This window comes from Euleptes europaea, chromosome 4 (assembly GCF_029931775.1).
Source record: "Euleptes europaea isolate rEulEur1 chromosome 4, rEulEur1.hap1, whole genome shotgun sequence".
Lineage (NCBI taxonomy): Eukaryota > Metazoa > Chordata > Lepidosauria > Squamata > Sphaerodactylidae > Euleptes > Euleptes europaea.
Window position 1 is genome coordinate 80,015,216 of NC_079315.1, and position 18,826 is coordinate 80,034,041.

The window sequence follows — 18,826 nt, forward strand, 5'->3', positions numbered from 1 at the left end:
CGGTTTCTTGGTTGTTTTTAGATCCATTTTATTGGGACCTTACTGGGATTTTAAAATTGTGCTGTGTCCCCTGTATTTTTATTAATTATTTTACTAATTATTAAAATTGCAGATCATAATAATGGATTTTCTGTGTCAGATGTTTTGACCTTCACATATTCAGTCTAACAACCAATTTCCATTGTGACAGGACTCCTTTTTCTGCATTCCTTCCACTCAAAATCCCATCTGACAATAACTGAAAGTGGCGAGAAGCAGGAGCAATAAGTAGAGACAAGGGAGGAAGTGGAGGCAAAAACTGATGACAGAGGAGCAGGGAGGGAAACGGAGAAAGAGTGGAGGACTAGCTTGGAGGAGGCTCAGGACAGCAGGAGGAGAATTGGACCCCTTAAAGTCAAGTTCCTTAAAGGAATGGAAGCCTGAGTGACTTGAACAAAAGTTTTTCTTTTTTGACTGTTATTCCATAAATGAAATTGTGAACCAGAATTTTGGAATCCTGGGTTGTCTGGATGGTGGATTCAACGTAGGTTTGGAGGGGGAGAACTGGAAATGCGTGCGTATAATAGTTGAGGGGAACTCTGAGAGGCAGATGTGGCAGGAGGCTTTCCCACACTGGCCTACTCCTGGCTTATAAATGTATACTAATTTGGGCTGGGCCCATTCACTGCTTAACCTTCCCTTCCTCCCTCCCTCACAGCACATTTATACACTCTTGGTCTGCCCCCTCCATGGTGGTAAGGTTGCCAACCCCCAGGTGGTACAATTCAAAAATCGTCCCTCATGCTATCCCTCGTCTCTCGATTTTATCCGCGGCTTGGCATGCCGCTAGTGCTGCCCCAGTGACCGGATCGGGAGACCTTACCCGGCGGAATTTATTTTCACCACGGGACTTTGTTTGCTTCTGTTTCACTGTATAAGGTTTGATTTTCATGACTGAATTATAAAAAGTCTTATTGATGTTTCCAGTAGCCATCAGTCCTTGTTATTTTCCTTCAACCTCCAGGTGGTGGCTGAAGATCTCCCGCTATTACAACTGATCTCCAGGCACTAGAAATAAGTTCCCCCTGGGAGAAAATGGCTACTTTTAGCAATTGGACTGTATGGCGTTGAAGTCACTCCCCTCTCCAAACCCCACCCTCCTCAGACTCCACTCCCAAAATCTCCAGGTAATTCCCAGCCCGGAGCTGGCAACCCTAGTTGCTGGGCACTGGTTATTGGGCCAAGAAAGAATTTTAGTCATTCCTTAATTGGCTGAATGGAAGCTGGGTAGAAAGTATTTATGTTTACAGTAACCTGGTTCAGGAATATCCTATGGTTGAGCATACCATGGCTGGCCTAGATAGTTAAGACATTGGGCAGGGAACATAGTAATGGGCAGCGAGGGTTGGCTTCCCCCATGCTCTGTCACTGAATACACCCCCTCATTAAGGTATGGCTTACACCCCCTCATTAAGGTATGGCTTTTATGGGTTAATCTAGTTCAGGGGCTGGCCCACCAGCCATGCCGCAGGCTACTGCTGGCAAGTGGCATCTCCAGTTAAAGGGACTAGGCAGGTAGGTGATGTGAAAGACCTCAGCCTGAGGCCCTGGAGAGCCGCTGCCGGTCTGAGCGGACAATACTGACTTTGATGGACCGAGGGTCTGAGTCACTATAAGGCAACTTCATGGACTTGCTGTCCCAGACCACTCTTCCTCTACCTGCAGGTAGGTTAGGGGTGTTTTGTGTTGCTAGCAGGTATGGTTGGAAGTCACATGTCCCATCCATTGTGCTGAAACTTAATAGGTCTGGTTCTAGTCAGTCCTTGGATAGGGGATCACCTATATACAGTGCGGGGGAAAAGTATTTGATCCCCTGCTGAATTTGCCCGTTTGCCCTCTGACGAAGAAATGACCAGTCCATAATTTTAATGGTAGGTCTGTTGTAGCTGTGAGAGACATAACAACAGGAAAAACCCCAGAAACCCAGAAGACAAAAGTCATGATCATTGCAACTCCACGAGATGAGATCTTGCATGGAGCCCCAGACCAAGGGAGGTTGACAGTTAGGGTTAGGGTTGTCACCTTCTCACCAAGCTGCTTGGCAATAGTCTTGTAGCCCAGTCCAGCCTTGTGCAGGTCTACAATCTTGTCCCTGACATCCTTGGACAGCTCTTTGGTCTTGGTCATGGTGGCTAGTTTGGAATCTGATGGATTGATTGTTTCTGTCGACAGCAGAACCCTAACCCTAACCTGGCTGGTTGATAGGGGATCAAATACTTATTTCACTCATTATAATGCACATCAATCTCTGACTTTTGTCTTCTGGGGTTTTGGGGTTTTTCCTGTTGTTATTCTGTCTCTCACAGATACAATAAACCTACCATTAAAATTATGGACTGGTCATTTCTTCTTCAGAGAGCAAACGGGCAAATTTAGCAGGGGATCAAATACTTTTTCCCCTCACTGTATACCACCTTAAGCTCTGTAATAAGAGAAAGGAAGGATATAATTATAACAATGGAATAGCATATATAATAAAGGGTAGGCTTCCACAGCATTAAGGTATCCCAACCCATAATTTGCCTAAACATAAGAAGCTGTAACCAATAAAGTTGTGACCATTTTAAACACAATTCTGTTCTCATGATTTCATTCTCCCCCTCCTCCCCCATCCCGCCGCAGTCCCTACTACTGATAAAGTCCTTGTGTTCTGTTCTTTAACTTTTTAAATTCCTGTGTCTACAAATGTGGTGAAGTGTACTAACAGGTTAATCAAATATTATATGATTCGACAGAATATGGTACATTTTATGGTACGTATAGGAGATAGCCATTCATTTTATACAGAAGTAATAAAACATGAAGCCTCATAGGTATTACACTGTATGTACTTTTAAAAGCTTGTTGATGCACCATAGAAAATACAGGGAAATGGCATGAAATTGAGTTAACTCGTGCAAAACCAAGATTTTCATCCCAGCATTGTTCTAAAACCAGCACTGTAACTGAACATACATATTTATTTGCAGTGAAATTTGCTATGCTAATTGTTTCCTATACTGTGAAATGTGAATTTTTCTTGGCCAGAATAGTATATATATCTTGCAGTGATATATTTCTGAAATCTCTGTATTAAAGAGGGTTTTAGTAAACCACACTTGTTTACTTGAGGAAAGAGAAAAATATGGCTTCCAGTTAGTATTTTGAATACTGCTGATATATGAGTACTAACAGGAATTGCTCCTTAATATTTATATACTAAAGAAACTATTCACTGAACAGTGAATATGTTCCATCACATTGGGCGGAGATTTTGAAGGACTGTAGCCCTCACTCAAGGGATCCTGTCTACCAAAGGGTCCCAGTGTTATTGAGAACCTAATTTTTCACTTGCAGAACCAGCAGAGGCAGATGTCTGGTATCCTGAGGTTGCATTACAGAGCCCCAGGCAGAGGAATCAGGCACACGCAGGGGAGGTGTCTGGCACAGGGTTGGTTCCAGGTTTTGGGTAGCCCCAGGCAGAGAAGCCCAGGCCTCCCTCTCCTGTTCATGCCTCTTTCCCACCTGTGCATCTTTTCCTACCGGTCCGCTGACTTGCAAGCCTTCCCACTGCTCACAGCCTCGTGCACTGCGTGTACATCCTTTCCTCCACTGCAGCTGGGCTGTGCCTATTAGGGTTGCCGACCTCCAGGTGGTGGCTGGAGATCTCCCGTTATTACAACTAATAGAGATCAGTTCCCCTGGAGAAAATGCCTGCTTTGGCAATTGGACTCCATGGCATTGAAGTCCCTCCCCTCTTCAAACCCTGCCCTCCTCAGATTCCGCCTGCTTCTATATTTGTATACTTTTTGCATATCGCTTTTAATAAACCTTATTAATTATATTTGTGTGGTGTTATTTGGGATTTGGGTTTAAATCTAAACTTAGAGCCTTGGCCTGTTTTGGCTACAGCCACCAAAGTAATTGTTTGTGGAACTTAGCTTGCAAGTGTTCTACCTTGCTAGGCTGACTTTAATTAACACCTGGAAGCGCTGGAGACATGGTTCCTTAGTCTCCCAGCTGAGAGTTAGTTCAGAGGGGCTGGTGATAGCTCGTTACCCTGGGCAGTGAGGATTCACTCCCCAATCTTGTGCATGTTGCTCTTGACCTTCACCCAAAACCTTTTTGTGAGACCTCCTTGCTTTGACGCCTCCTGTCTCTCAGTTGTACTAATTCAGTCTGAAGGGAAAGCACATAGCAAGTGCCTTGATAGAAAACACACACAACTGTATCTGGATTGGTGAGAGGACCAGCTCTGCCATCTGAGTGGAGCTCTCAGGTTTTTATTAAGAAAGACACATAATGAATAGCAAGGTTGATCAATACTTTAGACAATGGAACTTAGGCAAGGCATACCACGATTAATGATTAACAAGATCAAGGCATAGTGAAGACAATGCACATTCCTCTTGTAGCCAGCATCCTTTGAGCAAACATACATAGAATGATGAGATTAAAAGAAGCTAATCCCTTTAAGGCTGCTACACTGAGGTCATTAGGTCACTATACCGTCAGTAGACTTTGGCCAGGAGCATCTCAGAGACCTAGAGCTTGTTGTGAACCAATATTTCAAGAATCAGGGTTCAGTGGAACCAATATTAAAATGGCGAGGGTGTGGAAAACGGTTGTATACAATGCCTTTGTGCCAAGGGCCTGCCCTGCTGGTCACGCAAAATACATACAAGAATCTTCTACATCAGTCAATTTCAGTAATTTCATCAACTGCCACATTTTCATAATCCAATCTTTGATAGTCAACTCTTGGGAAGATTTTCAATGACTAGCAATTTTCCAAAAGGACCTTATAACTATACACGCCTGCCATGTTCAAAACCAGTTGTAGAAGAGCTTCCAACAAATGTTCATTAGTCTTACAGATTTAATTTAACCAATGGGATGTTAAATATCATTGATATTGAACCTTAAGATAATTCTGTTTCAAATAAATACTGTTAGCTGCAACATTGGAAACATTTCCTACAAAACTTCTCCAGTGCCATTTTTTCTCATTTCCATTTTCATTTTAAGATATCTTAAATGTACACCCAAAATGTGAAATTCAATGGGCCATGCCCAGGTTTCCGGTAGATACGGAAAGCTGACCTGGAATTGACTGTATCACCACATTTAGCGTATGCTTGGTGGCAAATCTATTCTTGCCCTGTGTAATGTGTGAATGGCTTATCACGGATTTACTAAGGAATGGAGTTCTTTACTTGATGGTGGTCACGGTTGTGGTTATTTTTCAATGGACTATTGGCTGAAGCCGTTATTAGCCACAGTAAAGGAATCTGGTATGAAAAGTACTATTATGTATCAGTAGCGGTATTCTGAAGAGTTCTCATGCTTGCTGTATCTTTCTTTTAGCAACTTTAAATGTTCAAGAAGTGTGATAATAGCAACAGCGCTGCTTCAGCTTTTCAAACCCCATCTAATGCAGGAAAATTCCATAAAACCTGACCAACTAACAAGCAAAACTACTTTTCAGTTAAAGTTCTTAGTCATATTGCTTACAAAATACATTCCCATTGCTTTTAAAAGAAAATTGTATTGCCTTGTTGACTGATCTGTTTGCCAAGATTCCTGCCTTCAGAAGCAGTCAGAAGAGAAAAATTTACAAACTTCAGACATCACAGTAGGGTTTCTGAGGGAGATGGGCCCTAGCCATTTTTCTTGCCTCTTCTCCGCATTGGTCCTTTGTTACTTGATCCTATGAGACACAGCGCTGAGGCAGCAACTTGCAGGCTAAGCACAAGGTTTCCGAGCCTTATGTGAGGAATAGCTCCCGTTTTCACACCAGCTCATTTACTTCCATCACTGCTTAGGAGCAGCCTTGATATTACCATTCTGACAGATCTTTGTTGCCTTTGCCATGATGCAGTACTGTATAAGGACAATTACATGGATCTTTCAGGGAGAAGACAGGGAAGGGGAAAGGTTTATTCCCTGCCCCTGAGTGCAGTATCCTGACAGTAATTAAAGTTGGAATTGGAGAAATTTTATTTTTATAGGAGGAGTGAAGCCAAAAATGTGCTGTACAGGAAACAGATTTTACTACTTCTATAGCTGTGCATAACACACACTCACACACATCATAATCCACTTCTGTTTCATGCAAAGTTACTCTATTATTGTTTGACAGTGTTTATATATAACCTATTGCAACATTATGTGCAATGTGTTGGCATGTAGTGACATTTGGAAAGACTACACTTAGAGCAATTTTTAATGAGTAGGAAGGTTTCATGTAAAATAAAACCTGCTTGCTTTTTAAAATTATTGTGGGGTGACCTTTAGCATATGGTTTGGTAATAAAAGATGTTGTGGGTTGAGCATTAACCTTTGCTTCACCTGTCTTCTGCCAAAGTCCTTTCAAACTTGCAAAAAGTGGGAAGATGAAAACAATTTTCGTTTGTTTGTTCTTGGGTAACCTAAAAAAAAGTAATCAAGGGCTTCCCCCTAAAGTTTTAATGGTTCTATACCTACTCTGAGTGCATTGTGTCTGTCCTAAGTTGTGATTTATACAAAGAATAGCAGGTTGTTTATAGTGATGGTTGGAGTCAGACTTCATTGGCATTTTCTTCTGATTCCCCCTTCGTGCCGTAGACCCCCCTCATAAGATTCCTCAGGGTCTTCTAATCCCAGAAGCAACATTTTTTTGGAGAACAGTGGGCTGCAGTGGGAAAGGGGGAGGCAGGAAAGTTCCGGATAGCCTGGATCCAACCCTATGTCTTTAGCAGGAAACTTGTTCAATCATTTGAGAATTATTATAAGTTCAACTGCTTCCCTGCACATGAGATATAATTGCTATTGTTCACATTATGTTTATTCAAAATGACGATAGTGACTTGGTTCAGATATTACATGAAATCTTGGTTTAACTGTGGCTACTTTGTGAAGTCAGGATTTTGCTCACAGACAGTCCTTCTGTTTGTCTCAACACATGCTGATTTCAGCACCATCCTTTCCTCGGCCACTTCTGCAAAGGATCTAGCTGGTACCCTAGTCTACATTCAACTCAGGGCAAAGCTTTGCTGTGTCACGAACTCCTTTAACATTGACCAGCAGCACTGTGAGGGGTTAGGAAACCAAACACTTACCTCCTTAGAATCTTCAGCCAGTCTTGTCATGGCAGGTCCCACAGATCCACACCTCCTTTCTCAGGCATCCACAAAGAAAGCTGCCTGGCTTTTTACATTCACCCTTTCCTCACACCAAACCCAAGGAAACCAATTTAACCCAAGGAAACTACCAATTTAAGTGCACCCCATACACACAAACTCACGCAAGGGTCTAACAACTAACACTCCCAAAGGATCATCTTAGCACTGGCAACCTCAAAAGAACATTTCTGCTCAAATGGTAAACTCTCAATGAGGTACCGTCAGTCAAGGTCAGGCACTGAGGTAACCCCAGCCCCAGGAATCTTTGTTGTTATGGTCCAGTGTAATAACTGAGTGCAGGAAAAGTTCAGTAATCACATACACAAATTTCCTGAACATTTTGCAGGTGGTAAATTGCCCTGTCCTGAACTGATTGCTTAACTCCATGTACCAGATGTTGAAGGCCAGCTTACAGGGTAACGGTGAGCCTTTGCTGACTTAGGATCACACAGTGTGTCACTGTGTCCTGACAGTGCAGAAATGTGGCTCATCTCATTGGCTACGTGCTCAAAGATCTACTGAAACTTGCAGGAGGAAGACCTGAACTGTTGGCTGTCCCACTCATCAGATCACTCACAGGTCGCCCAGAAATCATTGTGCCTTACCAGAGACCAACACCTCGTGGAGGTGGCTGTGTCCTTTGTGAAATGCTGCTGCACCATGTTGAGAGAGGTTTAGGAAATGGTGAGTTTCAACACACCTTTGGCAGCAAAGGTGGACTGTGGTAGCCAAATTTGTATTTATTTATTTATTTAGGCTATACCGAGGCTCCCTCTTCAGACACAACATTAAAACACAACATTAAGACACAACATTAAAACACAAGTCATTAAAACACAAGCCACTTTGTAGCTTGGGCCTCTGGGCTTCCAGCAGTGCCATCTTCTGCAAGCAGGAGGGTTAACAAGCCAAAATGTTGAATCCAAGTCACCACAGCTCTGCAGAACTGCTTTCTTCTTGCCATTTCCTTATTATCAACCACAGCAATGTTCAAACATGCCACAAGGGTACCTTTCCAGATACTATCCTCTCTTTGGGCCATTGTATTTTTGGCTTGGACATGAGTTTTGGGCAGTCCCATAATCACTAGAAATAGGTAGAGATTCAGTGCAGAAATTATATGTATCATTCTGCGCTTCTAGAATAGGCAGAATCATGAGGACTGTACCTGATGACCACTCTAGCAGTTAGAGAATTATACAGTTCGTTGATCAGTTGGTACTAATATTCCCTCCCACAACAGCTCTGCAAAAGTAATTCCCATCTCTTTTCTGCTGATGGACATAACCTTAATTTAACCATCATAAGAACATACGAAGAGCTATGCTGGATCAGACCAAGGCCCATCAGTCCAGCAGGCTGTTTCCACAGTCTGTTTCTGACTCTAGGAAGCCCACAAACAAGACGACTGCAGCAGCACCATCCTGCCTGTGTTCCACAGCACCTAATATAATAGGCATGCTCCTCTGATACTGGAGAGAATAAGTATGCATCATGACTAGTATTCATTTTCACTAGGGCCATGGCTAGCCCTGTCCTCCATGAACATGCCCACTCCCCTCTTAAAGCCTTCCACGTTTGCAGTCATTACCACATCCTGGGGCAGGGAGTTCCACAATTATAGTCTGCACTTTTGGCTTGAGAGTGAATTTTTGGTTTAAGTTGCCATATGGGAAGGAAAACATTTTCTGAAAGGATGCATACATTCTTGGGGGGAGAACATGCCAGACTCGATAGTTATAAATTGTCCTCTCTACTGATAAACCAGCTTGAGAGAGCACATTTGAACATAGGACTCGTTTTAAAAACCAGCATCACTGGGTGGGGTGGCCTCTATTCTGTTTGGCGATACAAGGGAGAGTGGCAAGGGTTAACAGAGAAAAGCAAAGCATTGGCAAAGCTGGGTACCGAACAGCATCTTCAGGGCTGGTAGCATCCCTGTTCTCAATACCCATCTTGTAAGGTCTGCTGCCATCCCTCCCTCCCAATGCCAGGGAATGCATTGTACTAGTTACACCTTGTGCTCCATATGTCTTTGAAATCCAGAATTTTCACCAATGTGTTCATAATCGTTACTGTTCTTGTCTATTCAGTGTAACTATGTTATTGATCAAGTTGGTTTTTTATTTTCTGTTTGACGTAGAATAAGTGTAGCATGAACATAATCTAGAGCTCCACTATCAGTTCAAACAGGGTATATCACCAAGGTGCATGGAGAGACAGGACAGTGGGAACAAGGGCACCACGCAGGTGGCCAGATAGAACAACAGGAAAGTGAGTGTCATGATGAGCAGCATGTCAGACATAAATAATGCATATAGAACCTGGAGTAATTAATCAAGGAAGATTGTAATATTAAGTGAGAATCCATTCCAGCTGCTAACAGAAGTGCTCAAAGAAGAGCCAGCATGGTGTAGTGGTTAAGGGTGGTGGACTCTAATCTGGAGAACCGAGTTTGATTCCCCACTCCTGCACATGAAGCCAGCTGGGTGACCTTGGGATAGTCACAGTTCTCTTAGAGCTCTCTCAGTGTCACCTACCTCACAAGATGTGGGGAGAGGAAGGGAAGGAGATTGTAAGCTGGTTTGATTCTCCTTAAAAAGGTAGATAAAATTGGCATATAAAAACCAATTCTTCTTCTTCCTCTTCCTCTTCCTCTCCCTGGCTGTTGACCACAACAAATAAATGGGGCCTTCATGCCCAGAGACCAGTTGTTTGACTTCCTGTTTCTAGTCTGTCAAAAATACTAAAGCTACAATAAAGCTGCTCTGAGATTCCAGCTGCCTTCCAGGGTTCATGCCACTGGCTGACAGCGGAGATGCCGAGCACAGTCCCTTCAGTCTCCTTGCACTTGAGTACTAAGGCCTGGCCTCATTCAGTGCTGAGCTCCACTTTCAACCCTTCCTGGATGACTTGCTGCCCATGTTAGGCCAGGAGCCATGTTGAGGGACTCTGATTCACATCAAGCCAGGCAAAGGCTTCCAGGCCTGTTGTTGACACTGGTGTGTGTGTGGTAGGGCCTCAGTCCTGAGAAGGACCTCTGTGGAGGCCCATGCGGACAATCATGATCATGGCAGCCATTCATTGTTTGCATCTGCTGATCGCAGGTTCTCTGACTCTGAACACACAGACTCTGTTTAAACTGCTGCAGCTAATGGCTGTGGGTATTATTCATAAATTTAAAAATACAAAAATAAAAATGCACAATTGTAACTAGTATCAAATGCATTTTAAAAAATAATTTATGACTAATATATGTCATTTAAGGAAACATGGTACTTGAGTTTAACAATGAGGCTACTGTTAAGGGTCCATACAGGATTAAGATATCCAAGCATAAGTGCCTATCTGAAGCCATTTTATGAAAAGCAAAAGGAATGACAGAGGCTGAAAGCTGTTAAAATTTGTTTTTCAGCTGCTGAGGCTGGTTTACTATGCAGTCCTAAGCAGGCTTATACCCGTCTAAGTCCTTCTAAGTGAATGGGCTTAGCCAAATATAACTCTTGTTTGGGATTGCATGGTTAGCTCAGAATGGCACATTTTAAATTTAACTATGGACTGTGTGTCCAGACAGAATTATCCAGAATTTTGTATTTTGAGATTCTTTCAAACACTGCCGGTTTTGTAACTTTCTGGCAACAGGTTAGCAGGAGAACAACAACAGGGGGGGGGGAATCTGTATAATTTGGCATCAAAAAGGAAATATGTGAACCTGTCACTATAAGCAGTCTCAAAGGGCAGACTGCTTTGCTGGAGCTAATTAACCTTAGGAAATAATTATGCAAATATGCAAATGTTGTTTAGATAATTCCATGTGTTATCAGCTCAGGTAGTCCATCATAACTGCAGACCTTGCAATGTCTAGGTATTAGTATCTGGTACAGTTGATAAGGCTTTGGTTTCTGCCTGCCTTCAGCTTGGTATTTAAGAATTAATGATGGCAATATTCCATTCATGACTTTAACCTGTGTTTTGAATGCCCCAGAAAACACTGTACACACTGCGTGCACATTGCTTATCTGTGTACACTAATGACTTGATTCATTAACATGTTATATGCCTTGTCATTCTTTTACTGTCAAATGATACTTTATATTTTTTTAAAAAAAAAAACTTCCCAAATGCAAGGCTGCTTAATTAGTATATTCCAAACAGAATTGCTAAAATGGTCCTAAAGTACCTTGTTTTGTATACAGAGGATTGTATTTGACTTTAACAAAGACTCAACTGAATTTTTTCATGTGCAAGACTGATACAACTTCTTGGCTCAGATTTACTTGTATTGCCCTCAGAAATAGTGAGTCCAACCTATTGGAATGTTTAGGGTGGGATTCTGATTTAGAGATTCAGTCCTAATCCCATAATGGTAGGTTCAGCCCATTAGATTCACAACCAAGCCTTTAAATCAGAATGCCCCTAAACGTAAGTCTGTTGTTGCAATAAGATTCATGCTCAGTATGAGGGGAAAAGCAGGTTCAGTCATGTGGTATGCAATCCATTGAAGACAGCTGTTGTGTAGCACAAATCCCATTCATTTTGATGGGTCTGATATAGGAGAGGTCCCCTATCTTTTGTGTTCAGACTTTCTCTCTCTGTCTAGGTGAAAAACTCCTTAAATTTCTTACTGGTACCATCTGTTGGGGAGGAGGGGTGTCAAAACAGGAGGTACCATTTTGGTCACTTTCTTCCTACTACTCAGTACTGGCTCAGGCCAGCTTACTTTCACTGCTGTATGTTAGAACATAAGAAAAGCCATGCTGGATCAGACCAAGGCCCATCAAATCCAGCAGTCTGTTCACACAGTGGCCAACCAGGTGCCTCTAGGAAGCCCACAAACAAGACCACTGCATCAGCATCCTGCCTGTGTTCTACAGCACCAAAGCACTGTTCCTGGTGGTTGCCTGGACACATGAGCAGCATTAGGGTGGGGCGTGCTGGCTGTCGTGGCAAAAGGGAGATAGGAATAGTACAATGAATACAGCCGTTGGTGCTGAATTTACGTTTTCGTCTTCTATTTGAAAATGAGTGAGGATGTTAAGTTGCTATTCAAGCTGAAACATAGAGCTGTATGTGCGAATGTGGATGTCATGCCATGCTCTAATTACCTAGCTAGCATTCTGTAGAACTGAAGAAGAAGCATGATTTTATTTGGATCCATGTTCCACAACTTTGTTTTCATAGAAAATAGCATTTGTGAGTAAAACTCTGTGCAGTATCTCAAGCTGCCCTATGCTCAGGTATCATGTGTCCAACTCCACTCTGAAACATCTGAAATGTCTTGAAATAAACTGGCTCTTGGAACAATATAAGTTTTGGGGAACCCCAGAATGGATCCCACGTTCCACAGATGCTGGGAGCACAGATCTTTCCTGCATTCCCCTCTCCACAGCAGTCATTTCCAACTGCTGAACTAATAGCCATGGGAGCTAGGAGGCTGAAGAGGAAAGGGAAGGGGCTGAAATTGCTCCTTCCTTCTCTTCTGTCATAGAGCTTTACTGACTGAAGAGGGGGAAAGGGTGATTTTGTCTGCCTCCACACTGCAGCCTCCTGACTTGCATGGCAGTTAGTCCACAGGTGGTTCACAACCACAAGAATATATTTTCCTGGTGTTGGAGAGAACTGCTGGTGGGCAGGATCTGGGAAAGGTCCACAACTGTCGGTGCCTTCTACTGATAGATCATGGGATCCAACCCTTGCCTTGTGAATATGGGCAACAAGGCAGGGGGTTGGATCCTGCAATTTCTCAGCACAAAGTGCTGGCAGTTGGGGATCGTTACAGCATCCTCCTCACTCCACCAGTCCTTTCTGACTCCAGTACACCTACAGTGGTATCCTGTGCTGGAGAAGGGGCAGAACTGTCCAACCTAGCACCTCTGGCCTTTAGAAATCCCATTAAAACAACCAACCCTCTGCCTATTACTCTGTCCGTGGCAATGTGCTAGGGTAACACAATTGCTTGTACTGCCGTAGAATGCCATGATGGCTGCTATGAATTGCTCAGCTCCCTCTCTATCCTGTATGGCTATGGTTTTTAATCTTTAGGTGGTGGTCTGTGGTGACCTATCGCATGGTCTGCATTCTGGAGAAAGGCTGACAAAATCAGTGCAAGGGGCTTTGTTTGGACTCCTCTCAGCTAGGAACTAGCTGGTAGCACCTGTGGCCTCCACCCACCCTGCCACTGACTGAGTAGAAAACTAAGCATGGTTGGACTAGGGTAGCAGCAGTGTGGATCTGGGAGAAAACAGCTGGCATGGGCTATTCCTGCTGCCTCCTGCCATCCTACCATTAGCTGGAAGCAAGCTGAACCCCAGTGGTGCCTTTGGAGCCACAGGCCATCAATGTGGACTTGGTTGATGAAGGTGGGAGTCCTGGAGCAGACAACAAGAATACCACTATACCTGTTGCCGCCTCCCATCCCATTACCAGCTGGGAACAAGTCATGCCCGGTTGGACCAAGTGAGCAGTGGCATGGGTCCTAGAAGTAATGCTGAGTGTGTGCTAGTCCTGTTGGGGGCTCTTATGCTGGCTGAGAGCAGGCCAAACCCCAGCGCTGCTGCCTGCATGTCAGCAGTTTGGCTCAGCTCAGGCTGCAGGCAGCACAGTTCTGGGAGGTGGAGAAAATGGCAGCAGGGCAAGGAAGGGGTGGCACTAGGAAGATTTGGGGGTAGCAGGAAAGAGTAGCAGTGGTATTGGGCAGTGCCAAGCAAAAAAAGGAAGTGAATCAGATTGGGTAGCAGAATCCAGAGCTTCAGAGAGAGTAAGAAAAGAGAATGTGGGACAGGGGGGAAGAAAGAAGCAGAATCTGTTAATTTCCTTCAACATGGTTGTTGTTTTTTAATTAAAGCTAATTTGTAGTAAAGACAGCAACATGTAAGGGACCTTCATGGAACATTATTCTATTTATGTTGCTAGAAACTCAGTGAGAAGTGTTAAGATTCCAGTGGACCAGATGTGTGATCCATGGTGCAGTGGCCAATTAAACTGGGTCTTAAAGCTGATTTTGTTTTAATACTGAGAAGCAAAAAAATGCCTCTTGAAAGTATTATCTTGCTGATCAATACTTATATGTTGTTATATATGTATTATTATTTGTTACTTTAATATAATCAAAACATATTTTGTGGTTAACTGGCAGATCTCTAAGTATCCCAGCCTGATCTTGATTTGAGAGATGAACCTTATGTTGTATAGAATTTTTACAACTGAATCAGAAGTCTATCTTCTGTTTGCTAAAATGTGTGTTTCCTCTGATAAATAGCAGCGTAGTCATAAAACCCACGTGCACAGTGGCTTTCAATTGTATAGATTTTAGAAGTGATTAAATAACCTCTTATTATATTTTGTTAAATAATCCAAGTTTCTTTCATCCCTTGAATAGTCATTGAGTTTCCTGCTCATTTGAATGACAGGTGTTCAGCATCTGATATGTCTAAAAATTTTAATAGTTACTGACAGACTGTAAGATGTACTAATTCTTTCTTCCCTGCTAAGGGAAGTAAAATAAAGCTAATAATTAAGAATGATACTTTTAAAAATTATCACTGTATTAAATGGCTTGTTAAATTGTATTCATAAAGTATTCGTTTTTCTAAAAAGGAGACATAAAATTTGTCACATTAGGCAGGATTGTTAATATTTCAGATCCTTTTGTGCTTAGATGTTATGCTTGGCATGGGGTTACTGCCAAAAATAGTGGCTGCATGTTGAAGCCTTTATATTAGTCAGGTAGACTTGCCTCATGTTTTCCTGCACCTACCCACAGCATCAAGTGATGTGGAATGGGTGAAGCGCACGTCATGATTTCACAACACAGGTAAGTATTTCTTAATAGTAGGAGTCAGGACATAGAACTCAACACATTATTGCTGTTTTAAGTGGTTGGCCATAAATCATTTGATGTGAATGGTACAGGAAGCAGTCCTTCACTGTTATATCTGGCACCACACAACTGGGCCACAGATTTCCTAAATAGAGGCTACGGGGTGGTGGTGGGGAGCTGAAGACAGAGGGACAGATGAAGGTAGTTGGCTGTTGCATGGGAAGGAGAGAAAGAAGCAGGAAAATAGGTAGAGGTTATGGGGGTTTTCAGGGCGGGAGAAATGAGATGCCTCTCACAAGTTTTTGCGGGTTTCCACTTGTCTATACATAATAGCCAAGTCAGCTAAATCTGAGGATACTTAAATCTGGTGATTGGAGGTATGAATGTGCAAGACATATCTTTCTATGAACCTGTGAAATCTAAAGAAAATACATGATTAAAGCTTTAACAAACGGATTCCCTCAGTGGCTGTTGCTAGGCAACCACAGTGTTCCAAGGCTTCGTTCTCTCAGTAAAAGGCAGGGGGAGGGGAAGGGCCTTTTCCAGGTCTTTGAGGGAGGACTCATTGCCACCTGAGGAGGGTTGCCACCTCCAGGTTGCGAAATTCCTGGAGACTTTGTGGTGGGGGCTGAGGAGGACAGGGTTTGGGGAAGGGATAGGCCTCAGACAGATATTATGCCATAGAGTCCACCATCCAGCTGCACCTGGCAGCAACCTCTGTGTGACTTGATACCATCCAACTTGCGTGACTCAACTAGGCCTGGCTGCTGTGCAACAGCAGGCATCCTATGAAAGCCAGTGTGGTGTAGCAGTTAGAGCTGGGTTTATAGGTTGGGTTTTTCTCCCCCCCCTTTTTTTTTCTGTAGCAGTTACAGCTTCAGAGCAGGGTCTACGAGACCCAGGTCAAATCCCCGTCTTGCTGTGGAAGCTCACTGGGTGATTTTGGACCAGTCACATACTTTCAACCTAACCTACCTCAGAGGGTTGTTGGGTGGATAAAAAGGAGAGGCTAATAATTTGAGCCACTTTGGTCCCCACTATGGAGAAAAGTTGGAAATAAATAAATGTAGCTGAAGATGGGAGGCAAACAAAAGGTAAGTTGGTGAACAGCTGGCAAGGAGAGAATGAGGGAGGGAAAGGGGAGATAATATGGGGGTTGCTACAGGGAGAGAAAGAAGAAATTGTGTGGGGAAGGGGATACAGAGGAAAGTGAGGTGCTTGAAGGTTCCCCCTATGATGCAAGTGGGCCTGGCAATTTTCTTAGGCAGAGGCTGCCAGGATCGGGGAGAGAGAAAGCTGGAGACGGGGCAGATAAAGGTAGGTTGGCTGTTGGGAGGGAAGGAGATAGGGTTGTCAGGTTAGGAAATTCCTAACTCCAGGTTAGGAAACTCCTGGAGACTTGGGGGGTGGAGCCTGGGGAGAGTGGGGTTTGAGGAGGGGAGGGACCTCAGAGGGGTACAATGCCATAGACTCCACCCTCTAAAGCAGCCATTTACTCCAGAGGAAGTAGGCTTGCCATTCTCCGGGTGGGGGGCTGGAGATCACCTGGAATTACAACTGCTCGCCACATGACAGAGATCAGTTTCCCTGGAGACAATGGCTGCATTGGAGGGTAGTCTATATGGCATTATTCCCTGCTGAGGTTGCTTCCTTTCCCAAGCCTCTGGGAATTTCCCCACCTGAAGCTGGCAACCCTAAGGGGGGGGACACTAATCTCTGTAGCTGGCAGATCTGTTGTGATTCCAGGAGATCTCCAGCCCCCACCTGGAAGATTCCCTCAGTGGCCATTGCTAGGAAACCACAGCATTCCAGGCTTCATTTGCTGCTAGTAGAAGACAGGGGAAAGGGGGGTGCGGCCCTTTCCAGGTCTATTTTGGCCTTTTAGGGAGGACTCAGTGTGGCTGGGTCTGACTAGGATTACCAGCTCCAGGATGGGAAATTCCTGGACATTTTGGGGTGGAGATTAAGGAAGGGGAGGTTGGGGGAGGGGAGGGGCCTCACCCAGATAAAAAGCCATAGAGTCCATCTTCCAAAGCAGCCATTTTCCTCCAAGGGGACAGCTATCTGTTGTTTGGAGTTGTAATTCCAGGAGTTCTCTATGTTCCACCTGGAGGTTGGCAACCCTAGGCCAGGCAGCAAACACTGGGTGACTTGATACCAGCCAATATGCAAGACTCTTCTAAGTTTAACAGCTTGCTGCTGTTCAACAGCAGGCACCCTACGAAAGCCAGTGTGGTGTAGCAGTTCAAGCTTCAGAGTAGGGTCTGGAAGACCCAGGTTCCAATCCCTATCTTGCTGTGGAAGCTCAGTGGGTGATTTTGGGCCAGTCACATACTTTCATCCTAACCTACCTCACAGGGTTGTTGTGAGGATTAAAAGGAGGAGACTAATGCAAGCTGCTTATTCCCCACTATGGAGAATGATGGGGTATAAATGAAGTAAATAAAGAGCACGTATAGCTGAAGATGGGAGGCAGATAAAAAGATTGGTTGTTGAATGGCTGAGAAGGAGACAGTGAGGCAGGGAAAGGGGAGAGGATATGGGAGTTGACAGGAGGCGGGAAAGAGGAAATAGTGCGGGGTGGGTAATACAGGCGAAAGTGAGGTTTCCCCACACACACACACACACAAGTCCTCGAGGGCTCCCTTTGATGCAAGTGAGCCTTGCCCAGTTGCTGGCACCAAAAAAGTGTGCCATAGTTTTCCTAAGTAGAGGCTGCTGAGCAGGAGAGGGAAAGCTTAAGACAGAGGGGCAGAGGAATGTAGGCTCGCTATTTGGCGGGCAGGAGAGAAGGAAGCAGGAGAAGGAGAGAGGCAATGGGTCTTTCAGGAAAGAGAAAGAGGAAATAGTGTTGGGTGGGTAATGAGATGCCTCCCACAAGTCCTTGCGGGTTCCCACTTGTATCTACATATTCTTGATCTGTTTTCTTAACTTGCTCTTGATTGTGTTCTTTGTCTATTCATGACTTGATTAGGAACTTTGTTGTTTACTTTTTTGAAGCACCAAGCATAACTTAGGTGTTGTATTTGTTTTGCAGCATGTATATTCTTTTCTGCAGAAGACTCAAGGCGGATAATAAGCATAATTATAATTAGTGTTATCTTCTTTTTGTAGGAAAATGGCTCTCCTGAAGAACATGCAATTTACGTATGGGACCACTTTATCTCTCAGTCTGCAGCTGAAAATGTATTTTTTGTTGCTCACAGTTATGGTGGCCTTGCATTTGTGGAATTGGTAAGTGTTGGGTTCCTGATTGCTTATTTTTCCTTTGAATTTTCTGTATTTGCCAAAGTTAAGCAAATTTTGAAAGGATCTGTACAGAGCTGTCTTTTGCTTGGCATATTCTGGGTATGTTAACTCTTGTTTTTCTTTGCTAATTTAAAGGTCTCATGAGGATTCCTCTAAGTAGAGAGATCAAATAAGCAGTTCATAATTCAGTCTCTTACTGAAGATTTGAATTCAAAGGAGGGGGACTGTTTGGGTCACTGGTTAATGGGAGAACTTCTTGGTAGTGTAAAATAAATGAGCTTTAAAAAATGTGAACACAATCCCGCCTACATATGTGGGGCATTTCCTTTCCTGCTCAGAATTTCACTGAAATGAATTGGCTTCTAATGATAAATATGGAAAATCATTTAAATAATCTCTAACAGCAATTTTTGGTAAAAGCCCTGGGGGACATGTGGAGCAGTGGGGGTAGGTATGGGAGAAGATATTGATTCTTTCACAGCTCGCCATTTTTCTACTATCAATAACTTCCCCATCTGTTTTTCTCCATAAGCATTTCCAGCATTGTGTCTTGCAAGTCTAATTATGCATTTAGACT

At 43.6% G+C, this 18,826-nt stretch overlaps 1 protein-coding gene across 2 annotated transcripts in view; it reads left to right on the plus strand.

The window, feature by feature from the left end:
- Window positions 1-18,826, plus strand: part of FAM172A (family with sequence similarity 172 member A) — a 273,486-nt gene that overhangs the window by 127,200 nt on the left and 127,460 nt on the right. For both annotated transcript variants that reach the window (XM_056848719.1, XM_056848720.1), the window contains one exon: window positions 18,115-18,234. In XM_056848719.1, the coding sequence (XP_056704697.1) occupies window positions 18,115-18,234 (120 nt within the window). The remainder of the gene's footprint in view (window positions 1-18,114; window positions 18,235-18,826) is intronic.